Below are 16,765 nucleotides of genomic sequence, written 5' to 3'. Positions count from 1 at the left end.
AACATGATAACCACTACACTACAGAAACCGAACTTCTTCTGTTTGTTTGAGTTTCAGGTTCCAAATTTGAAGATGTCAGATGCAACACATGGAAAACGGAAAAAAAAAAATCACTTAACCCTTGTGTGTTCAAAAACTGAGGCAATCATAGAGGACTATGTCGAATGATACAAATTTTACGTGCGTGAGTTCGGTTGGACCCCATTTCCACATACACAAAATATTTCTACCATTTTTGAACCTTTTTTAAAAACATCAACACTTCACAATAAAATGTTTTTAAATTAAATCATTGAAAAAACATTAGAATATGAGGACTTTTCTCAATCTTTTTAAGATCACTTAAGTTGTTCTTATACCCTTGAAAACGCAACATTATATATGGCTTATTAACTCAGCTGGTTGGAGTGTGTTGCTATTAATCCAGAGGTCAAGGGTTCAATCCCATTAGTGGCCAATTCACAACGAAGATGTTAAGAACATGAACGCTTTAAAAAAGGCTAAAAATCAAATACTGTGCATGTTTATGTTAAAAAACATTAGAATATAAGCACTTTTCTCAAATTTATTTTTTATTTTATGTCAGTTGTTCTTTAATCCATGGAAGCTCAACATTGTATGGCGTAGATCCCATCTCATTATTGGGGGAACATAAACAAGAATATTTCTTCAGACCAATTTTTTTTGGGGTTGTCAAAGTTACAGTGAAAAGTAATCTAAAATGTGTTTTAAAAAGTTTTTAAAACACATTCAAGCTGCAGGACCAAAAATGACTCGTAATGCACATCAAAAGTGTTTTTCTAAGTAAGCAACCTATTGAGAAATAAAACTAAAATTCAAATGTTGCTTAGATATGAGTTTTGTTCAGTCTAATCTCTGCTACACCTTTAAAAAATGTAAGGTTCTAAATAAAAAAGCTTTAATGAGTAACTATCAAAATTCCCCATTAACACTCATTTATTGAAATGGCTCCCAGTTCAAGTTATGGGCTGTTTAAATTATAACTTAAGTTGCTTCATTTTTAAGCGTTTTTTAATTTTGTCATGTCCTGGATGACTGAGAACAAATAAGTTGAAAGAAATTAATATCTTGGGAGTATCATAACATTTAACACCAGGGTTTATGTAGAAAAATATTCAGATTTTATTTTGTGGTTTTAAACGCTCCATATTGAAGACAATGAGAAATAAAAGCATAACTGGTCCAGAGCCGGTCCACTCCCTCCCGTTTCAAACTCTTCTAATTAACTAAACGTTAAAGAGTTAAATATGAATGAGATGTTTGCTACCTTTGACAAAAAAGCTTAAGTCTATGAAAGCAGTGTAGCAGTTTAGCTAGCAACCGTTTAGGCAGCTTATCATGTCTAGGTCTAGGGGTGGCCAGGTGGCAACATGAAGGATCCATCCTCCTCTGATCTCAACAACCGACACACACGGAGTTGAACAGTTGATGATTATTATTCATTTTAAAAAGATTTATTTTTGATAAAGATGTTACAAATGGAGAATTTGGCTTCAGAGTGAGCTATAGCCGAAAATAACAAACCAAAGGAAACTACCTAATAGTAATAGAAACTTACCTAATCGAAAGTAAATAAACCAAAGGACAAAAACTTACCTTCCTAACTAAGAAAAACATGAGAAAACTGAGGAAACATAAATGGCAGCTCACTCCAGAACTCTAGCACAGGTGAACAAAGGAAAGGGGTGTGGCCAGTGGAGATGAGTAGAGGATGGAACACAGGAAGTCCGCTTCAGCAGCCTTTATATTCGTCACCTCCGGGAAGCAGCCAATGGACCTTACCAAGCTCTGCTCAGAAACGCCCCTCGAAAGACCCACGTGACTTCATGTCTCACATTAACAGCTTAGCTCCAATGTCTAAACATGGCATTTAAAGAGTATTTCTGTGTCGATTAGTGTAGCATTTCTGCCGGATTTGCACAAAATATCAGCCATGACAATGGACAAGGGAACCAACAAGTTCATGTCATCTTTTTTGGATGACATCAAGGTTTTTGAGCCACGAGATGCCTCCAACATTGTGCTAAACACAGCTAAATGCTACCGGTGGGTCGATGAGAAAAACAGCAGATTCTCACACCCTCAGCATAAATATAGCTGTGGACAAAATCACTGATGGCTATTGTTCTTGCAAGGCTGGGTAAGTCGGGCATTCGTGGTTTAGAGAGTTCGAGTGTGCCTAGGACTGATACACGGTACTCGGTGCTAGCGTGGCTAACATGATTACAGTTTAGTAAAAAGCCTTTTCAGGTTAAATAAAATCTTTAATGTATGTCAGATACGGTACACATTGCATATTGATCTGTTCAGCTGTGAGGCTGTAACAGACAGGCTTTAGGATGTAGAAGTTGTATCGGTACTGCCATTATGCTGTACTTGGCTAAAAGGTTTTCATAATGGATGTGTTTATTATTGACTTTATTTTTTTCATTCACTAAACACAAAGAAAGCAAAGCAATAATACTTACGCCAGCAGACACTTTGTTCTTATTGATCCTAGGGTTGAGCTGCAAATGCGATCGTGCACAAGCTTTGATCCAAGCAAGGCTTTCCGTTTCAGATTTTGGAAATCTGTGAATTTTAGTTCCACAAACGCAATCAGGATACCTGACATCGCCTGTACAGATACCCCACTGATGGAGAACCAATTTTTTTCGAGTCCTGATACAAAAACTTTCTGTCGGTCTGGTAGTCCACAATGTATATTAGCATGAGTTTGAGGGCATTAGCCAATGAAAGGCGGACCCTGTGGTAAGGTCCATTAGACGTTTCCGTCGTCTTCTGGAAAGCCAATCAGGGACGGGTACCTGTACACTCATGTTTATATAATTAACCTTAGGATGCCAGTCGTAACACAAACTGCAGTCTGATCTTTATTGTTAATGTGTTTCTTCTTATAGAGCAGTGAAAGTAAATAAAACGTGTTACTTGTCTTTTGCTTAAAGTATTTCCTTACTGGAGGATTGTTAGTGCTGCAGAGCCACAGCTAACAGCTAACTCCTCACTTAGCGGCTCTGAGAGCCTGTTGTCTTCAGAAGGCAGCTGTTGCTCCTCCTACTTTGGACTGAACCATTGTTCTAATAGGACACAGGACACAGATATGGGAAGTGTGGAAGCCCCTACTGCATCAAATTGACAGGAATAACAGAAAGTTGGCCATTCTAAGGTAAAAACCCAGCGCATACAGCGTTCATGTTTTATTGTTTTTGTTAGTTTTTTTGTTTTTCCATTCAGACGGCTTCCCGCGCTCACCCTGCAATGGCACGGCGCCCACCCTAGGGGGCGCATCCCACAGTTTAGGAACCTCTGGTCTAGGTAGTTTGGCCGGAGCAGGGCATTCTGGGTAACTGCAACCAAACAAACATGCTGGAGTCTAGAGACAGCAGGAGAAATGGCTCTTAGCCAAAGACAAAAGAGAAATCCTCCAACCAACCACAAAATGACACCACTTCCTTCTCGTTTATATTTTGTGAAGAAAGTTGCACTCAGTGTTTTCTAAAGATGATTTCATGTCGTTTCCTTCAGTGGTTCTTGGTGCAGCGCCCCCACAGGTGAGGAGGGGAACAGGTTTTTTTTCAAAGGGTTTGGTTGGTTTGATTCAGAGCAGTGAGAAAGAGAACCGCAGAAGCTAAAAATATAGCAAATGTTGCAACCTTAGTCTCCAATCAAACCGAGTCTACCAGACTCAGGTGGAGGAAAAGAGATCTTCCATCCTATCGCATGTTCTCATGTTTTATTTAAGTAATCGGGCATGATTGTTGCACATGAAGACAATTTTTGTTATGCTCTATCTGAACTGAACCTGTACTTAGAGCATCCTCTTCATGAAAATGCTTTACAACAACAGAATATCTTCAGTCGAGGGTTTCTTCACAACCGTTGTAGCACAGACTGCTACAGGAGATCCTTCCTGCCCACAGCCATCAGAATATAAAACAAATCTTTGAAGAACCGTGGTTACAATGAGTTTCAGGAACATTTAATTTCCCTTTGGGATCAATAACGTATCTCTGAATTGATTTAAAAGTCAGTCAGAAGATCTTCCAATGAGCCGCTTCATTTAATTTTCACTCTTCCTCTCTGGGTACTTCTGTTCCTCTGTGAATTAAGAGCGAAAGCATAAAACTTGTCATCTATAAATGTAAAACACTTAAAAAAATGTTAAAACCACAGCGAAAATATTGCAGGAGTGACACAGGTTACAAACATGTAAAAAAATACAACAAATTGCTTTTCATAAACTCAAGGACAAAAATAAAACTCTTCTATTTATATTATATCACATTATCAGGTCATATCAGGTGATTAAAACCACTTTTTAACCAGATGTCCAACAAGTTGTTGCTGCAATGTTTAAACATAAATTACATTTCTGTGATGGAGATTAGCTTAATAGAGTTTGTTGTTCAAAACGTCAAAAAGATTGACTAGAAACATTTACATAAAAGTAGCACTTCATTAAGACATTTTAAACCATTAAACCAAGAATATTAAGAGTTTAGCTGATATTACTCCACAAAAACATTCTACTTTTATAAACCGATGCATCTGAGGCTGCATTAGTCCGTTTAATCCTAGAAAGTCCAGTTCGTTTGGGGATGCTAATCAAACTCTGAAAAAACAACAAACCTCAGGTCTCAGTTGGGTTGAAGTGAACACTGGTTCAGTCCAAATGCATATCAGGACACCAAGCAAACCAGAGACAGCTACAAAAGCAGGAATTGGACTACAGCGCAGTGCATCCTGGGTAAATGCAACCAAAACAAAAATGTTGGAGTTTAGAGCTAGCTGGGAAAATGACTTGAGGTCTTTAGCCAAAGACATAAGATCGCTAAATCTGAGAACTGCAGCAGCTGAAAATGTAACAAACGTTGCAACTTCGGTCCTGTTGCATGTTGCCGTCAGACTGTTTCCAAAGCTGCATGAACCAGCAGATCAAGTCTCTGGATGTCAGCTTTGGTCTGCGGTTCAGAAATCCTCTAGTTTAATCGGACAAATCTTTCCTGAGGCGAGTGTTGGGGACGTGGTGGGTGTTGGGCCCACAAAAGCCTGGAATCAGCGGTGGCCATAATCAGTAGTTAGTGGTCTGACCACGAATGCACTACAGGCTGCCACCGATACGTTCCCTCTGACTGCAGCTCCTCCACTCCTCTGCAACCTTCAAGTCTTCTGGTTTTATCTCCAAATCAACGGCGGCACGTGCCAGCGCTCCTTCCTTGATTGGCTGGCAGCCGGGGCTACAGGGATGCTGCTTGAGCGTCGCTGCGCTCCAGCTGGTGCAGCTGAGGTTTGCAGGCCGCGCTGCAGCGAAGTGACGACACGGCAGGCGGCTCCTCGTCACCTGAAAGACGAGCAGAGCGTTATTTACAGACAGGTCTGATAAATCCATGCAGAGACTTTAAAATCAGTGCAACAGTATTCAGGCCCCTGCAGTTATAGATAAAAGTGAGGAGAAAGAAAGATCATGGCTTGCTTTTTTTTTATTTAAGCATTTAATTAAGTTTTATTTATTTGGCAAATGTATTCAAGAGGGTATAAAAACAACAACTAATTATTAGGGATTCAGGTAATTGGTATTGGTCTGATAAATAAACAACCTACACTTATTTTTATCCGTTTCATTTTCCCCCCATAAGTGTAAAACGATAGCAAAATATAAGTAATATCAGTTAATATCGGTAATCGGCCACAGCAGCGATGCTAACATCGGATATCGATATCGGCTCAAATATTCATATCATCTCTAATATTTATCTTCCTCAATTTTTTTATCAACATGCTGTTACAACCTGTAATTTCAATCAATTATATATTTTTATATTATTGAGTACCAACAATACAAATTGAAGACAAAGGGAAAAACCTCACATGAAAAACCAAACGAGATTTTTGTTTTGCATATTTTATTACTCATATTTTTTAAAAGTAAACATTTATATTCAGACCTTTTTATCAGCTCTACTGCAACTAATTAATGCAGTTGAATGCTGAAGGCATCAGAGGTGCTTACTATCGATAATTTGATGATTAGTTGATTAATTGGATAAAGAATTCTCATATTCTGAAGATTTTTCATTTAATCCCTTTTTATACAATATTATAAATGCATTAAAATGTAAATAAACAAATAAGTTTCTTTTTAAATAAGAAAATAGACATTGTATTGTCTAAAATGCATCATCATTCCTTTAGTGATCATTTGCAGCGAAAGATGCATCTGCAGTTTAAAATAATGCTTTTAACATCAGCACGTGTTAAATGTTCATTAGAATTGACAGTTTATTGATTTTTGTGAAAGTTTTCTTGCATTATTATCATGCAATTAGTGCCATTATGTTACCTGGAAATGATTTCAAAGCAATCTTATCGTTTATTGTAACAACTTATGGGTAAATTTATTGTCCAGCAACATTTGTTATTGTGACAGGCGTAGAGACAAAGTGGCCTAATCAGTTATTATTGATATCATCATATGAGACGATATGTAGCTGAAACTGAATGGTGACAAGTGAGGCAAATTTCTTGCTCTTTATTTGAGCTCTTTAATCGTGTTTTTTGTTCTTAATCTGCAGAAAATCAGATCTAAATGAGGAATTAATGTAACTCTGCGGCGCTGCAGCTTTACCGAGGCCAGACGAAGACGATTCGCTGCCTGCCAAAGAGGAAGAGTCCGCCTGGTCATGTGACAGCCCCTCCATCAGGGGGATGGAGAGCTCCGACGACGGGACGGACGAGTCGTAGATTCCAGAATCCCGAGGAGGCGGGACGTCCGGGCCGGAGGAGCCGGGCTCCTCGGTGTGGCCCGGAGTCGGTCGCTCTTCGTCCTGCAGGACACACGGAGCTGAGGAAGAGGAGGAAGACTCTTCGGGTAAAACTCCAGATCTGCCGGTGGACAATCTGCAGAGAAAAAGCAAATGTCTCTTAATTAAAGGGTTGAAGTTTTCAAAGTAAGTTTTAACATTTTTCTATCGCCACTTTGAAGATAAAAACAAACAAAACAAACTAAAGGAGACAGTTTCAATCCATCATGATATAATCACGGCAAAATCTGAAGTATTTTTAATCTAGTTTCTTACTGCAAATATCTTAGTACACGAGAATAACTTTCAAGTAACTTATCAGCAAGAAACAGAAGCTTGGTTTAAGTAAATAATTCCTTGATATTGATAAAAGTACTAGTTTCATCCTCTTTTAGGTGCAAAGCCAATGTTAGCATGAGGGCTAAGCGGAGCGATTAGCATGTTGGCACCAGCAGTAGGATGTGGGTCATCAGCAGCATGTTGACTAACCAAACATTACTCCATTAGTGTATGAAGTAAAATCAGAATGAGGGTTATGCCGAGCATGGTGAGAAACACTAAAGGACTTCATGTAGAAATCAAGCACTTTCCAAACCTTGAAAACATGAAATCCAAGCACTTTCAAGGATTTCAAATGGCAGTGCACATCTTGCGGACTCGGAATGCACCGATAAGAACATTTGAGGCGATATCGATATCCGATATTCATAATGCTGCTATGAGCCATGACTGATATTTACCACTGTTATATGTAATTATATACATTTCACAGCCGCTTTGGTCCTAGTTGAGACCATAGCAAAAAACATGGGAGGAAAAAACTACCAGAAATAGACGACAACTAGGTTTGTTTCAATGCACAATAAATAATATTGTTCATTTGCATGATTTATTGTTTTTCTCTCGTCTTTCTACCAAAAACTTGATGATAAAAGTCTTCAGTCTGTTGCTATGGTCTCATCTAGGACCAATTCTGCTTACAGAGACGTCATAATTAATTTTATTTGTTGTTTCGTTTATTTATTTTGGATATTTGAAATGTCTTCCAGTTCCAGTGCTAAATGCTCATTAGATTTTAAAGATTATTGATCCTTGAGAATCTGTTCTTGATTTTTTTTTTTTTATGCCATTACTTGAAATTACTTGAAAATGATCTCAAAACAACAATATTATCGTTCATCGCAATAACTTCTGGAATAATTTATCGTCCAAAAAAAATCGTTATCGTGACAGACCTAGCAACAAGATAAAAACAAATATTGGTTGTTGATATCGTCCAGTTTTATTTATCGGACCGATATCGACCTCAGTGCTGATATATTCAGTGTAATAATGAGGAGTGTGAGGAGTTGAAAGGAAATGACAGGCGGACATTTCCAAAGCAGCGGACCTGGAAGTGGATCCGGGGATGGATGCGGAGCAGTGCGGCGGCTCTGCACTGGAGCCAGCGGCCAGCAGGAGCACGTTCCTCCTCGCTTCCCCCTCCAGCCCCTCCATGGACGGCGTCCTCACCAGAACCTCGTTCAGCACCACGCCGGAGTCAAACCGTCTCTCCGGCTGAGGCACGGAGGAGGAGCAGGCCGGCCGCGGAGAAGGCGGAGCTTGTTTGGAAGAGGAGGAGTCCGACGGAGCCGAGGACGCTCCTGGGGGAGACGGCTGCTTCTCGAACCAGTCCGGGTTCTGGCTGATGTGCTGGTGCATGTTGCAGATCGAGACGTAGAGCGAGCGTCCGGATTTGCTGCGGAAGTAGTTCCTCCTGGAGATGTTGACGGGCTGCTGCTCCGGGTCGGCCAGCGCGGACTGGCTGGAGTGGAGCCGGCCGTAGAGCTGCGGCAGCTGATCCATGAGCTTCAGCCTGAACCGGGGGGGAAATAAACCTGAGAAACTGCTTCTGTTTATAAAGGACACTTACTATGTTTCCCTGAACAAATTAGATCTATGGTCTATACAAAACATGTCAATTGCATGTTTTGGCACAAAATTATACTTATAAAGATATTTTATTCTAGTCAGTTCTGCCCATGTTGATCTGTTTTAGGGCAGCTTGTCACTTTAAATCCAAATAAGCTGCTGCTGGTCACGCCCCCCAACTCAATGTCTACCGTATCATGTGAAAATGGCTGCAAACAGATGAGAAACTATGCAACTGTACATCTTTGAAAAGCAGAAGTGGAGCCTCCTGCACAACCAACAAGAATGCAGCAAGTGGTTTTTGGATGCTAAGCCAACAATAAAACTCTTGTCTTTTCCAGCAGCCATTGTGTGGCACACACAGCGGTAAAACCAGCTGACCAAACATGCTGGAGTTCTGCTGGGTTGCTAGGCAACGGTGCAGCGTCTGTCAAATGTGACTTAACATTCGGGAGGTTTTTGAAATGGATCCTTTTTCAGACAACAAAAAACATTAACATACTGCCAAAAAAACAGCTGCGTGGTTTTAGATGCAGTTCAGACTGAGAATGAAAGTCCAAAAACGTGCAAAAACTGAAAAGTTCCCCTTTGACCCACTACTGGTGTCAGCCGTGTTCCTACCTGGGAGCCAGACTCAGCGCCGTCGGGATGTCGCTCTCTGTGGAATAGTCAAAGTACACGGCCATGAAGCGGCTCAGCTCCGGATCCCCGTCGTCCTCGTTTTGCTTCGCCAGCCGCAGCTTCTCTGCAATCATGGCCACGGCCACGACAAACAGGTCACTGTGCAATCCGCCGGTCGGGGAGCTGCTGTTGCTACGGCGACCAACGGGAGTCTTCCCTCTGCGGCTTTTCTTTTCCACGTAATATCTGAGACAGGTGGAAGTGGAGACAGTTAATCAACAGCTATTGGACAAATGGAAAGATTAATTATATTATTTATTGTTTTCTGCACAAAAAGGATTCTCTAACTGGCTGAATTTAACATTTAGCGTTAGCTTCTGCTAAGTAACATGTCAGCGTAGCGCATTAGCGTTAGCTTCTGCTAAGTAACATGTCAGCGTAGCGCATTAGCGTTAGCTTCTGCTAAGTAACATGTCAGCGTAGCGCTCTAGTGTTAGCGGACCTAATGTCTATGAGTACTTGAAAAGTAACTTTCCAGGTACTGCTGTATACTAAAACAAAAAGGTGCGCAGCGTTGGCAGAAAGGTAAAGCGCGTAAGGCGTGTATGGAGGATGACGTCCATCACAAGTTCAAGTCCTGGCCTGATGACGTTTGCAGCTTGTCTTCTACGTCTCTCATCCACATTTCCTATCTGACATCTGTTAAAAAAAGGCCAGTAGAGCCAATAAAACCTTTAAAAAAAGTCGAAAATAAAAACTATTAAGAGATCAAGTTTATTTTTTTGAAATCTGTTATTTAGCACCATCTAGTGGTTAAAGTCGGGACTGCAGGTGGGGATGGTTCTTAGGTGTCGTTTTCTTTTTTAGTGTACATCTTCAATAAATTCAGGCTCTCAACATTAGAGGGAGTAATACCGCAGGCCTTTAGAGCAGACGGTGATGATGAAGTTCGCTTCATCCAGCTGTCGGCTCAACCACGACATCTGACCCTCTTTGCACATTTCCAGATGTTCCCACAGGTCCAGCACCACCTGAATTGAACTATTGATTAATTACACCTTCATGTTTTCGGTCATTTCAGCTTTTCCAGGTCCTGTCTGCCTCACCTCGCAGCCGCAGAAGTCCTGCAGGAAGTAGGCAAAGCTCTGGATAACGCTGGTGTGTTTGGAGCAATCTCTGTTGGAGTAACAGATGAAAACTTTGGGGCGTGGCCACGGACGCTCGCTGTTCAGCGCTGCGCTCTGATTGGACGACTCGCTGCTCTCCTCATCCAGCTGGCTGTAGATGTTTTCTAATAGCACACAGAGATCACAAATGTCTCAATGCTAAAGTAACTTCTCTTGTTGAAAGTTTTATTGGTAGTGACTTCAAGGCGTCTACTCTATGGACAGACTGGTCAATTTGCATTACTGAGGTTGGCTGCATGTGCTCTGGACCTATTCTTACACACAAACTGTTGTCACATCTTGGGATCCCTTCCATATTTTCTGATATTTCCATATTTTTTTCCAATTCATATAAATGACTACTAGGCTGTTCCCAGTTTTACTTTCCGTCTCTAACCAGTTAAGAGTTTCCTTTAAAACACGGTAGCATCAGTTGTCAGCGTTAGCATCAAAATTAAATGTTTGTGTTAAAAGCAGCCATCCGCTGTAAAAGAAACTAAACTAGTAGAGTTTTCTGAATCCAGCATTAAAAGCGAATCATTGGAGCGTTTTTCTGCTATGGCAGGGTTTTAGGATGCATTCACAATTCAGACTGCAGCCATTTTGTTCATGTTCTCTGGCACATTGATCAAGAGTGTCCGCATATTTTCTTTTAGTTGGTCTCGAAGCCATTGGTCCGCTATGCACTGCACCTGCCTACTAAGATAGAGCGGATCACTTCAGACTTGTGGTAATTATGTATTAAATACTCATCTTTCAAAAATATCCTGCCTGAGACGCTCCCAGTACTGGCCAATACCAATACCGATACTTTTAATTAAATATGATACATCATCAATTTCTTTTTATTTCTTTTCTACGTTTTAATGATGTAAAGCCCCCCGGAAAACGTCCCAGTTAAACGACGTTTAACTAAAGTTCTACGGGGTTTAGAGTCCCAGTTGACGGAGTTTCAACTAAAAACCTAGAGGTTAGAGTCCTTGTCAAACGGTGTTTTTGACTAAAGTCCCTGAGGGTTAGAATCCCAGTTAGACGTCGTTTAACTGAAGTTTAATGTTTTTATCTTTTTTTTTTAATCTCTTTCTCTTTCTCACTGTTAATTTAATGTCACATGCTGTTTTTATTTTAATTATGTAAAGCACTTTGAAATGCCTCGCTGCTGAAATGTGCTATACAAATAAAATTTGATTGATTGATTGATTGATCAACAGGGACTCAGCAGCTCTGGATTTCATTGGCTGGCCTCACCTTGCTGCTTCTTGCGACACACTACGGTGAAGAGGGTGGCGAAGGCCGACATGATGACCAGCGGCACGGTGATGGCCATGGCACGGATAGGCCCCGCCCACGGGGAGTGGACTGAACGACAAAACAAACACAACTCATTCAAATAACTGGGGTTTTAACCGTAATCTGGCCCTATAATGTTAATGAAAGTACAACACAGCAACTGCATATTACTCCTGTACATTGTAACACATTAAGGTAGACGTTTATTCAAGACTAAATGTTAGAATCATGTTAGAAAATGAAAACTGCTTCTTTCATACAGCCTCACCCTGGCTGACGTGGTACTGCATCTGCCTCCTGGTCGTGTTGCTGTTGTCTCTAAGCTATAAAAACAAACAACAAAAGAGATTATTATTAATCACTAAAATATATGACAATTTTAGCAAAAACCTTCTGTCAATTTTTGAACACATCACAACATGATTTACATCATACAAATGTAACATGGCTTTCTTTCAACAATGTGCAGGTGCTCTGACGGTTGGTGGTCACCATAGCAACCAGTAACCAGCAGCTCCTCCCCCTTTTTCTGTAATTGTGACATATTTTAAGATCAAGCTTTAAATGTTATTTTACAAGTATTATATTATATATTTTAAGACAAATGTAACCGTATTAAGTGTTTGGTAATTTTGCGAGGTTTTGCATGTTTTTAACTGTTATTATTAATGCCGTGTTTAATTTTACAACAGCTAACTGCTGTTAACGGCTCATTGGGAGTCATTGCTCTGTAGTAATAGATATTTTTACTATATTTTATTTAACGTATAGGGGCAGAAGCTGCTGGACTGGTGTTAACCACCAACTCAATTTCCTCTTTTGTTAGAATAAATACAGTGAACCTGAATGTGTCGGTTGTGAAGTCAACATAACGAACAAAGATGGGTTACATCTTCCAGATGGTTTGGATACTGGACATTTTGGCATCAATCTGATACCAAATAAATACTGCCAATGCCAATACTGATACCAATACTTTTAATTAAATATGATACATCATCAAACTTCTGACTTTTAATTGTTTTGGTGATTTTTCCTTTGAATAATTTTGTTCAAACCTAGGACAGACTTTCAAAGTTCAAAATACATTAATAACACATTAACCTGATTTGTGTGCATTTTAGCCAAATAATGTGCAAAATATTATAATTTGAGAGCAAATTGAAACAAGATCTTTGCTGAGGTACGTTTGGGAAACTAAGAATAAAAACTGAAGAATATATTATCACATCTTTATGGTGTAGTTATGTTATGACAGTGTTAGAAAATCTACCTCTATCACGTAGGTTCCCTGTGTGACGTCCTGAAGGACACACGTTGTCCTGGCCTGGTTCAGGTCCTGCCAAAACAAACAACTAAAATCATTACAAATATCTATTGTTTTAGGCCTGCCGCAATAAGCAACCAATAAATCACATGATAGATTAAAACGAGCTCAAAAATTATTTATTGTTTTTCCCTTTTCTCTCTCTGTCAACCAAAAAAAATTTGGGGATGAAAAATTGAGACCAAAGCAGAGTCTGGTGCTTTGGTCTCAACTGGCCCTTCTTTGAAGGACAGGACTTCATGATTAATTTTATTTGTTGTTTCTGTTGTATTTATTCTGGATATTTAAAATATTTTCCAGTTCCATTGTTAAATGTTCATTAGAATATAAAGTTTATTGATCTTTGAGAATGTGCTCTTGGATTTGTATGTAAATGCCATTATGTTACTTAAAAATACTCTCAAAATAACAATATTATTGTTTATCGCAATTATTTCTGGACAATTTATCATCCAGCAAAATGTGTTATTGTGATAGGCCTATGTAGGAGCGATCTTTGCAAAGGAACAGTCGAGCCTGACCTGCCTTCAGACGGATCAAAACCAATAAAAACTCGTTGATTGAGACTCAGTGCAGTTGAACACTGAGTGAGTGAAGACGTCCCATGTTGTTCCCATGTGTCTGACTCACAGCACCGTCTGAGAATACCCGGAGATTAAAGGGCCGAGCCGCTGGACAGACTTCAAAGAGGATGCAGCCAGGAGGGGGCAGTAAAATGGCTGCTCCCTCCACCTTCCAGTGCGGATCTAAACGAGCAGACGCTTCATGTGGTTGGATATTTAGGTCACATTATGGTCTCTCGAAGCACGCAGGAAACGGTTTATTAGCATTTTAAAAGGCTAACCTGAAAGAAAAGGGCTGAAAACTCAGCTGTTGTTAATAAATGAACATGCAAAAGAACAAGCAGGAAAAAATGCTGCTTATGCATCAGCTAACAGTTCATTGGACCTTACAGTTAAGCCCATAACTATTCATACCCCTGGCAAGATTGTGTTTAAGGTGTTCAAAGTGGGTCTGGGGGCCATTTGCTGCCCCTCCAATGATTTAACGTGCACAATCCAAGAATAAATTAAATAAATTAGGAAAAAAAAAATACAGATTTAAAATTATAATCTTTGAAAAGCTTTCTTTCTGTTGTCATGGTAACTAATCCAAGACTGGAATATTATTTTATTTATGTTTTGCACATATTATTCCTCATACATTTCTTGTACAAATTGCAAAGATTTCTACTTATATTTATACAGCCTTCCTTTTTTTTCATTTGGTTCTTATTCTATATTATTATTTTATTTATCCTTTTATTTCCACAAAGAATGACACTAAAAGTACCACTATGTTTTTAGATATGATTTTCTTGAAATAAAAGAAAAAAATTGTAGGAAAATGCATCTGCCTCGAAGTTTTGTTAAATTATGTTTTATTATTTTGCGCACCGTGTTCCAGCCAGATCGTTATTTGTGTTGCACAGCGCTCTCACGTCCGCCTCCGAGTTGTTGATGGAAGCTAAGTGTCAGCAGCATAACGTCCAATTTTCAAGTTCGGCCTGGGAGGATTTCATGTCCGGATGAAATTTGTGTCACAACAAAATTATCGTTCATCGCAAAAACTTCTGGGACATTTTATCGTCTAGCAACATTTGATATTGCGACAGGCCTACATGTTACTTTGAAATAACACATTTAACTCTGGTATAATGGAAATATCTTGGTATTTTTGATACTGCTTCACAGCAAACGGAGAGCGGCCAGCCTTACCGGTCTGCAGCGCTGCACCCTGAAGAGGCCGTCCTGCCGCAGCCTGTAGTAAAGGTAATACAGCTGGAAGTTGAAGGAGGACGGAGCCAAATCAAACGTCACATGAAGGTTCGATCCAAGCTGAGACACGTTCAGGGTCTTTGGCTTCCAGACTGAGGAGACAGAACCAGAACTCAACAACAAACCTCTGGATGTGCACAACATGCAATTATATAAGATAAAAACATTAACATGCATGAACATTTAACAACTTCTGGATCTATTTTTACTCTTACATCTAATCAAAAGGCATCAGGCCACATATTTTTCACCACAAAGCAAATATAAAGGAAAAAAATATATAAAGAGTTGCATAGTAAATAGTTACAGGTACTTGAGTAGCTTTTTGGGAAAAAAAAAAAAAAAACTACGCTGTACTTTTTACTTTTACTTAACAAATTTTATTACGAAGCGTCACTTCACTACTCTTGGCTCTGGATTTTGTGCCCATGTGAGTAAATTCACTGAATGAAGAACAATTTTGTTTTAACTAAATATTCAGAAACCCATTCTCTGTGTCTAGTTCCTATTAAAGTTTCATAAGTTTTATATTGAAAGAAATTGATTTGGAAAAATGTTTACTTTATTTATGTTATTTATATTAATTATTTTAATTTTTGTCTTTCAAATATCTAAATTTCCATAGAAAGTTTATGTTAAGACAAACTTGCATGTTTGCCTGTTCAGGAAGGAGATTTATGTTTTCTCCAGGTGCGGAAAACATGAAACTTATTTTCGCCTCTGTCAGTTTACTCTTCTCTGCCTCGCAGAATGAGGTGAAATGTGTGAGGACTTACCTCTGATTAAAGTTCTGCAGAGGTTGCCACTGGCTTTAGTACCGTTTCTTTTTTAGATATAACTGTATTTTGGAGAGCTCCTGCTGCTACGCCATCTTGGAAATGTTCTCAATCAAAATACGTCACCACCGTCTCTAAGCAACGTACCAAACACTTCACGTTCGTGCAAATCAGTTGTTGTATGGTCAACTGTTTGAAGCGTTTCATCTTTTTATTGTGATGAAAGTTCTGCGCATCTTGCAAATGGCCTTCATATTGTCTTTTTTTGTGAAATATGATAAAACTTTGGAGTGCTTCTGTTGGGACGCCATCTTGGATGTCTTTGTTGTCAACTACATCAAAATACGTCACCGCCGTCATTAAGCAGCCTAAACACTTTGTTCACTTTTTGATTTCCTCTTTTTTCAGTCCTTTCTTTTTCATCCGAGTTTTATTTATATCTTTCAACACTTTTAAATTTCTCTTTTCTTTCAATGAAAAAAACCTTTCATTGGGTTTTTTTCTGCCCCTTTTTCTTTAAAATGGTTTCTTCTTTTTTCCCCAAACATTTTGCTTTCCTTTTCTTGCATTTTTATCATCCATTTTTCCTGTTTTGCCCTCTTTTGTTTTAGAAATGTAGTTTTAATTATATGTGTATTTTTGCCAAAACCAGAGCACCAACATCTACCAATTGTCGGAATCAAACAAAGCAACAAAAAACACAACATATGTTGAACATAGGTTCATACAGGCGACATTAGGGCAATTAATAAAAAAAACCATCCTTTCCCTCAGATCAGAAGTTTATAATAATTTCACCCCAACAGTTTTATTGACTCGTATTTGTTGAAACGACTGGATTTTACTTGTGCTTCGTGTATAATGGGCACAAAGAGGAACTTACATGGCTTGCAGACCAGATTGTCCGATCCAAGCAGGATTTCACATGCTGTTAACAGGAAAGCACAGAAATATTTGATTTTCAGTAAGAGTAGAACCGTTCCTTCTCTTCCCTGATGAATAGAGACACTTTGAAAGGGTTTAATCACAAAGTAAT

The 16,765-nt window shown here is 39.2% G+C and overlaps 2 protein-coding genes across 2 annotated transcripts in view; both read right to left on the bottom strand.

Moving 5' to 3' along the window:
* The window catches only part of LOC103464627 (hyaluronidase-2-like), a 24,777-nt gene extending 17,752 nt beyond the window's left edge, over positions 1 to 7,025 (bottom strand). Inside the window, exon 1 of the mRNA XM_008408848.2 lies at positions 7,012 to 7,025. The gene's annotated coding sequence lies outside the window, so the exon portion shown is untranslated. The remainder of the gene's footprint in view (positions 1 to 7,011) is intronic.
* Positions 3,738 to 16,765, bottom strand: part of il17rd (interleukin 17 receptor D) — a 37,315-nt gene continuing 24,287 nt past the window's right edge. Inside the window, exons 6-16 of the mRNA XM_008408391.2 lie at positions 16,613 to 16,657; positions 14,894 to 15,045; positions 13,083 to 13,148; positions 12,078 to 12,132; positions 11,768 to 11,878; positions 10,460 to 10,644; positions 10,269 to 10,384; positions 9,354 to 9,599; positions 8,212 to 8,676; positions 6,647 to 6,918; positions 3,738 to 5,362 (exon numbers count right to left, since the gene is read on the bottom strand). Coding sequence (XP_008406613.1) covers positions 5,259 to 5,362; positions 6,647 to 6,918; positions 8,212 to 8,676; positions 9,354 to 9,599; positions 10,269 to 10,384; positions 10,460 to 10,644; positions 11,768 to 11,878; positions 12,078 to 12,132; positions 13,083 to 13,148; positions 14,894 to 15,045; positions 16,613 to 16,657 — 1,817 coding nt within the window. The 3' untranslated portion in view covers positions 3,738 to 5,258. The remainder of the gene's footprint in view (positions 5,363 to 6,646; positions 6,919 to 8,211; positions 8,677 to 9,353; positions 9,600 to 10,268; positions 10,385 to 10,459; positions 10,645 to 11,767; positions 11,879 to 12,077; positions 12,133 to 13,082; positions 13,149 to 14,893; positions 15,046 to 16,612; positions 16,658 to 16,765) is intronic.

Source organism: Poecilia reticulata, linkage group LG5, assembly GCF_000633615.1.
Source record: "Poecilia reticulata strain Guanapo linkage group LG5, Guppy_female_1.0+MT, whole genome shotgun sequence".
Lineage (NCBI taxonomy): Eukaryota > Metazoa > Chordata > Actinopteri > Cyprinodontiformes > Poeciliidae > Poecilia > Poecilia reticulata.
Note: the sequence above shows the minus strand (reverse complement) of the source record. Positions and strands in the feature narration are given on the sequence as shown.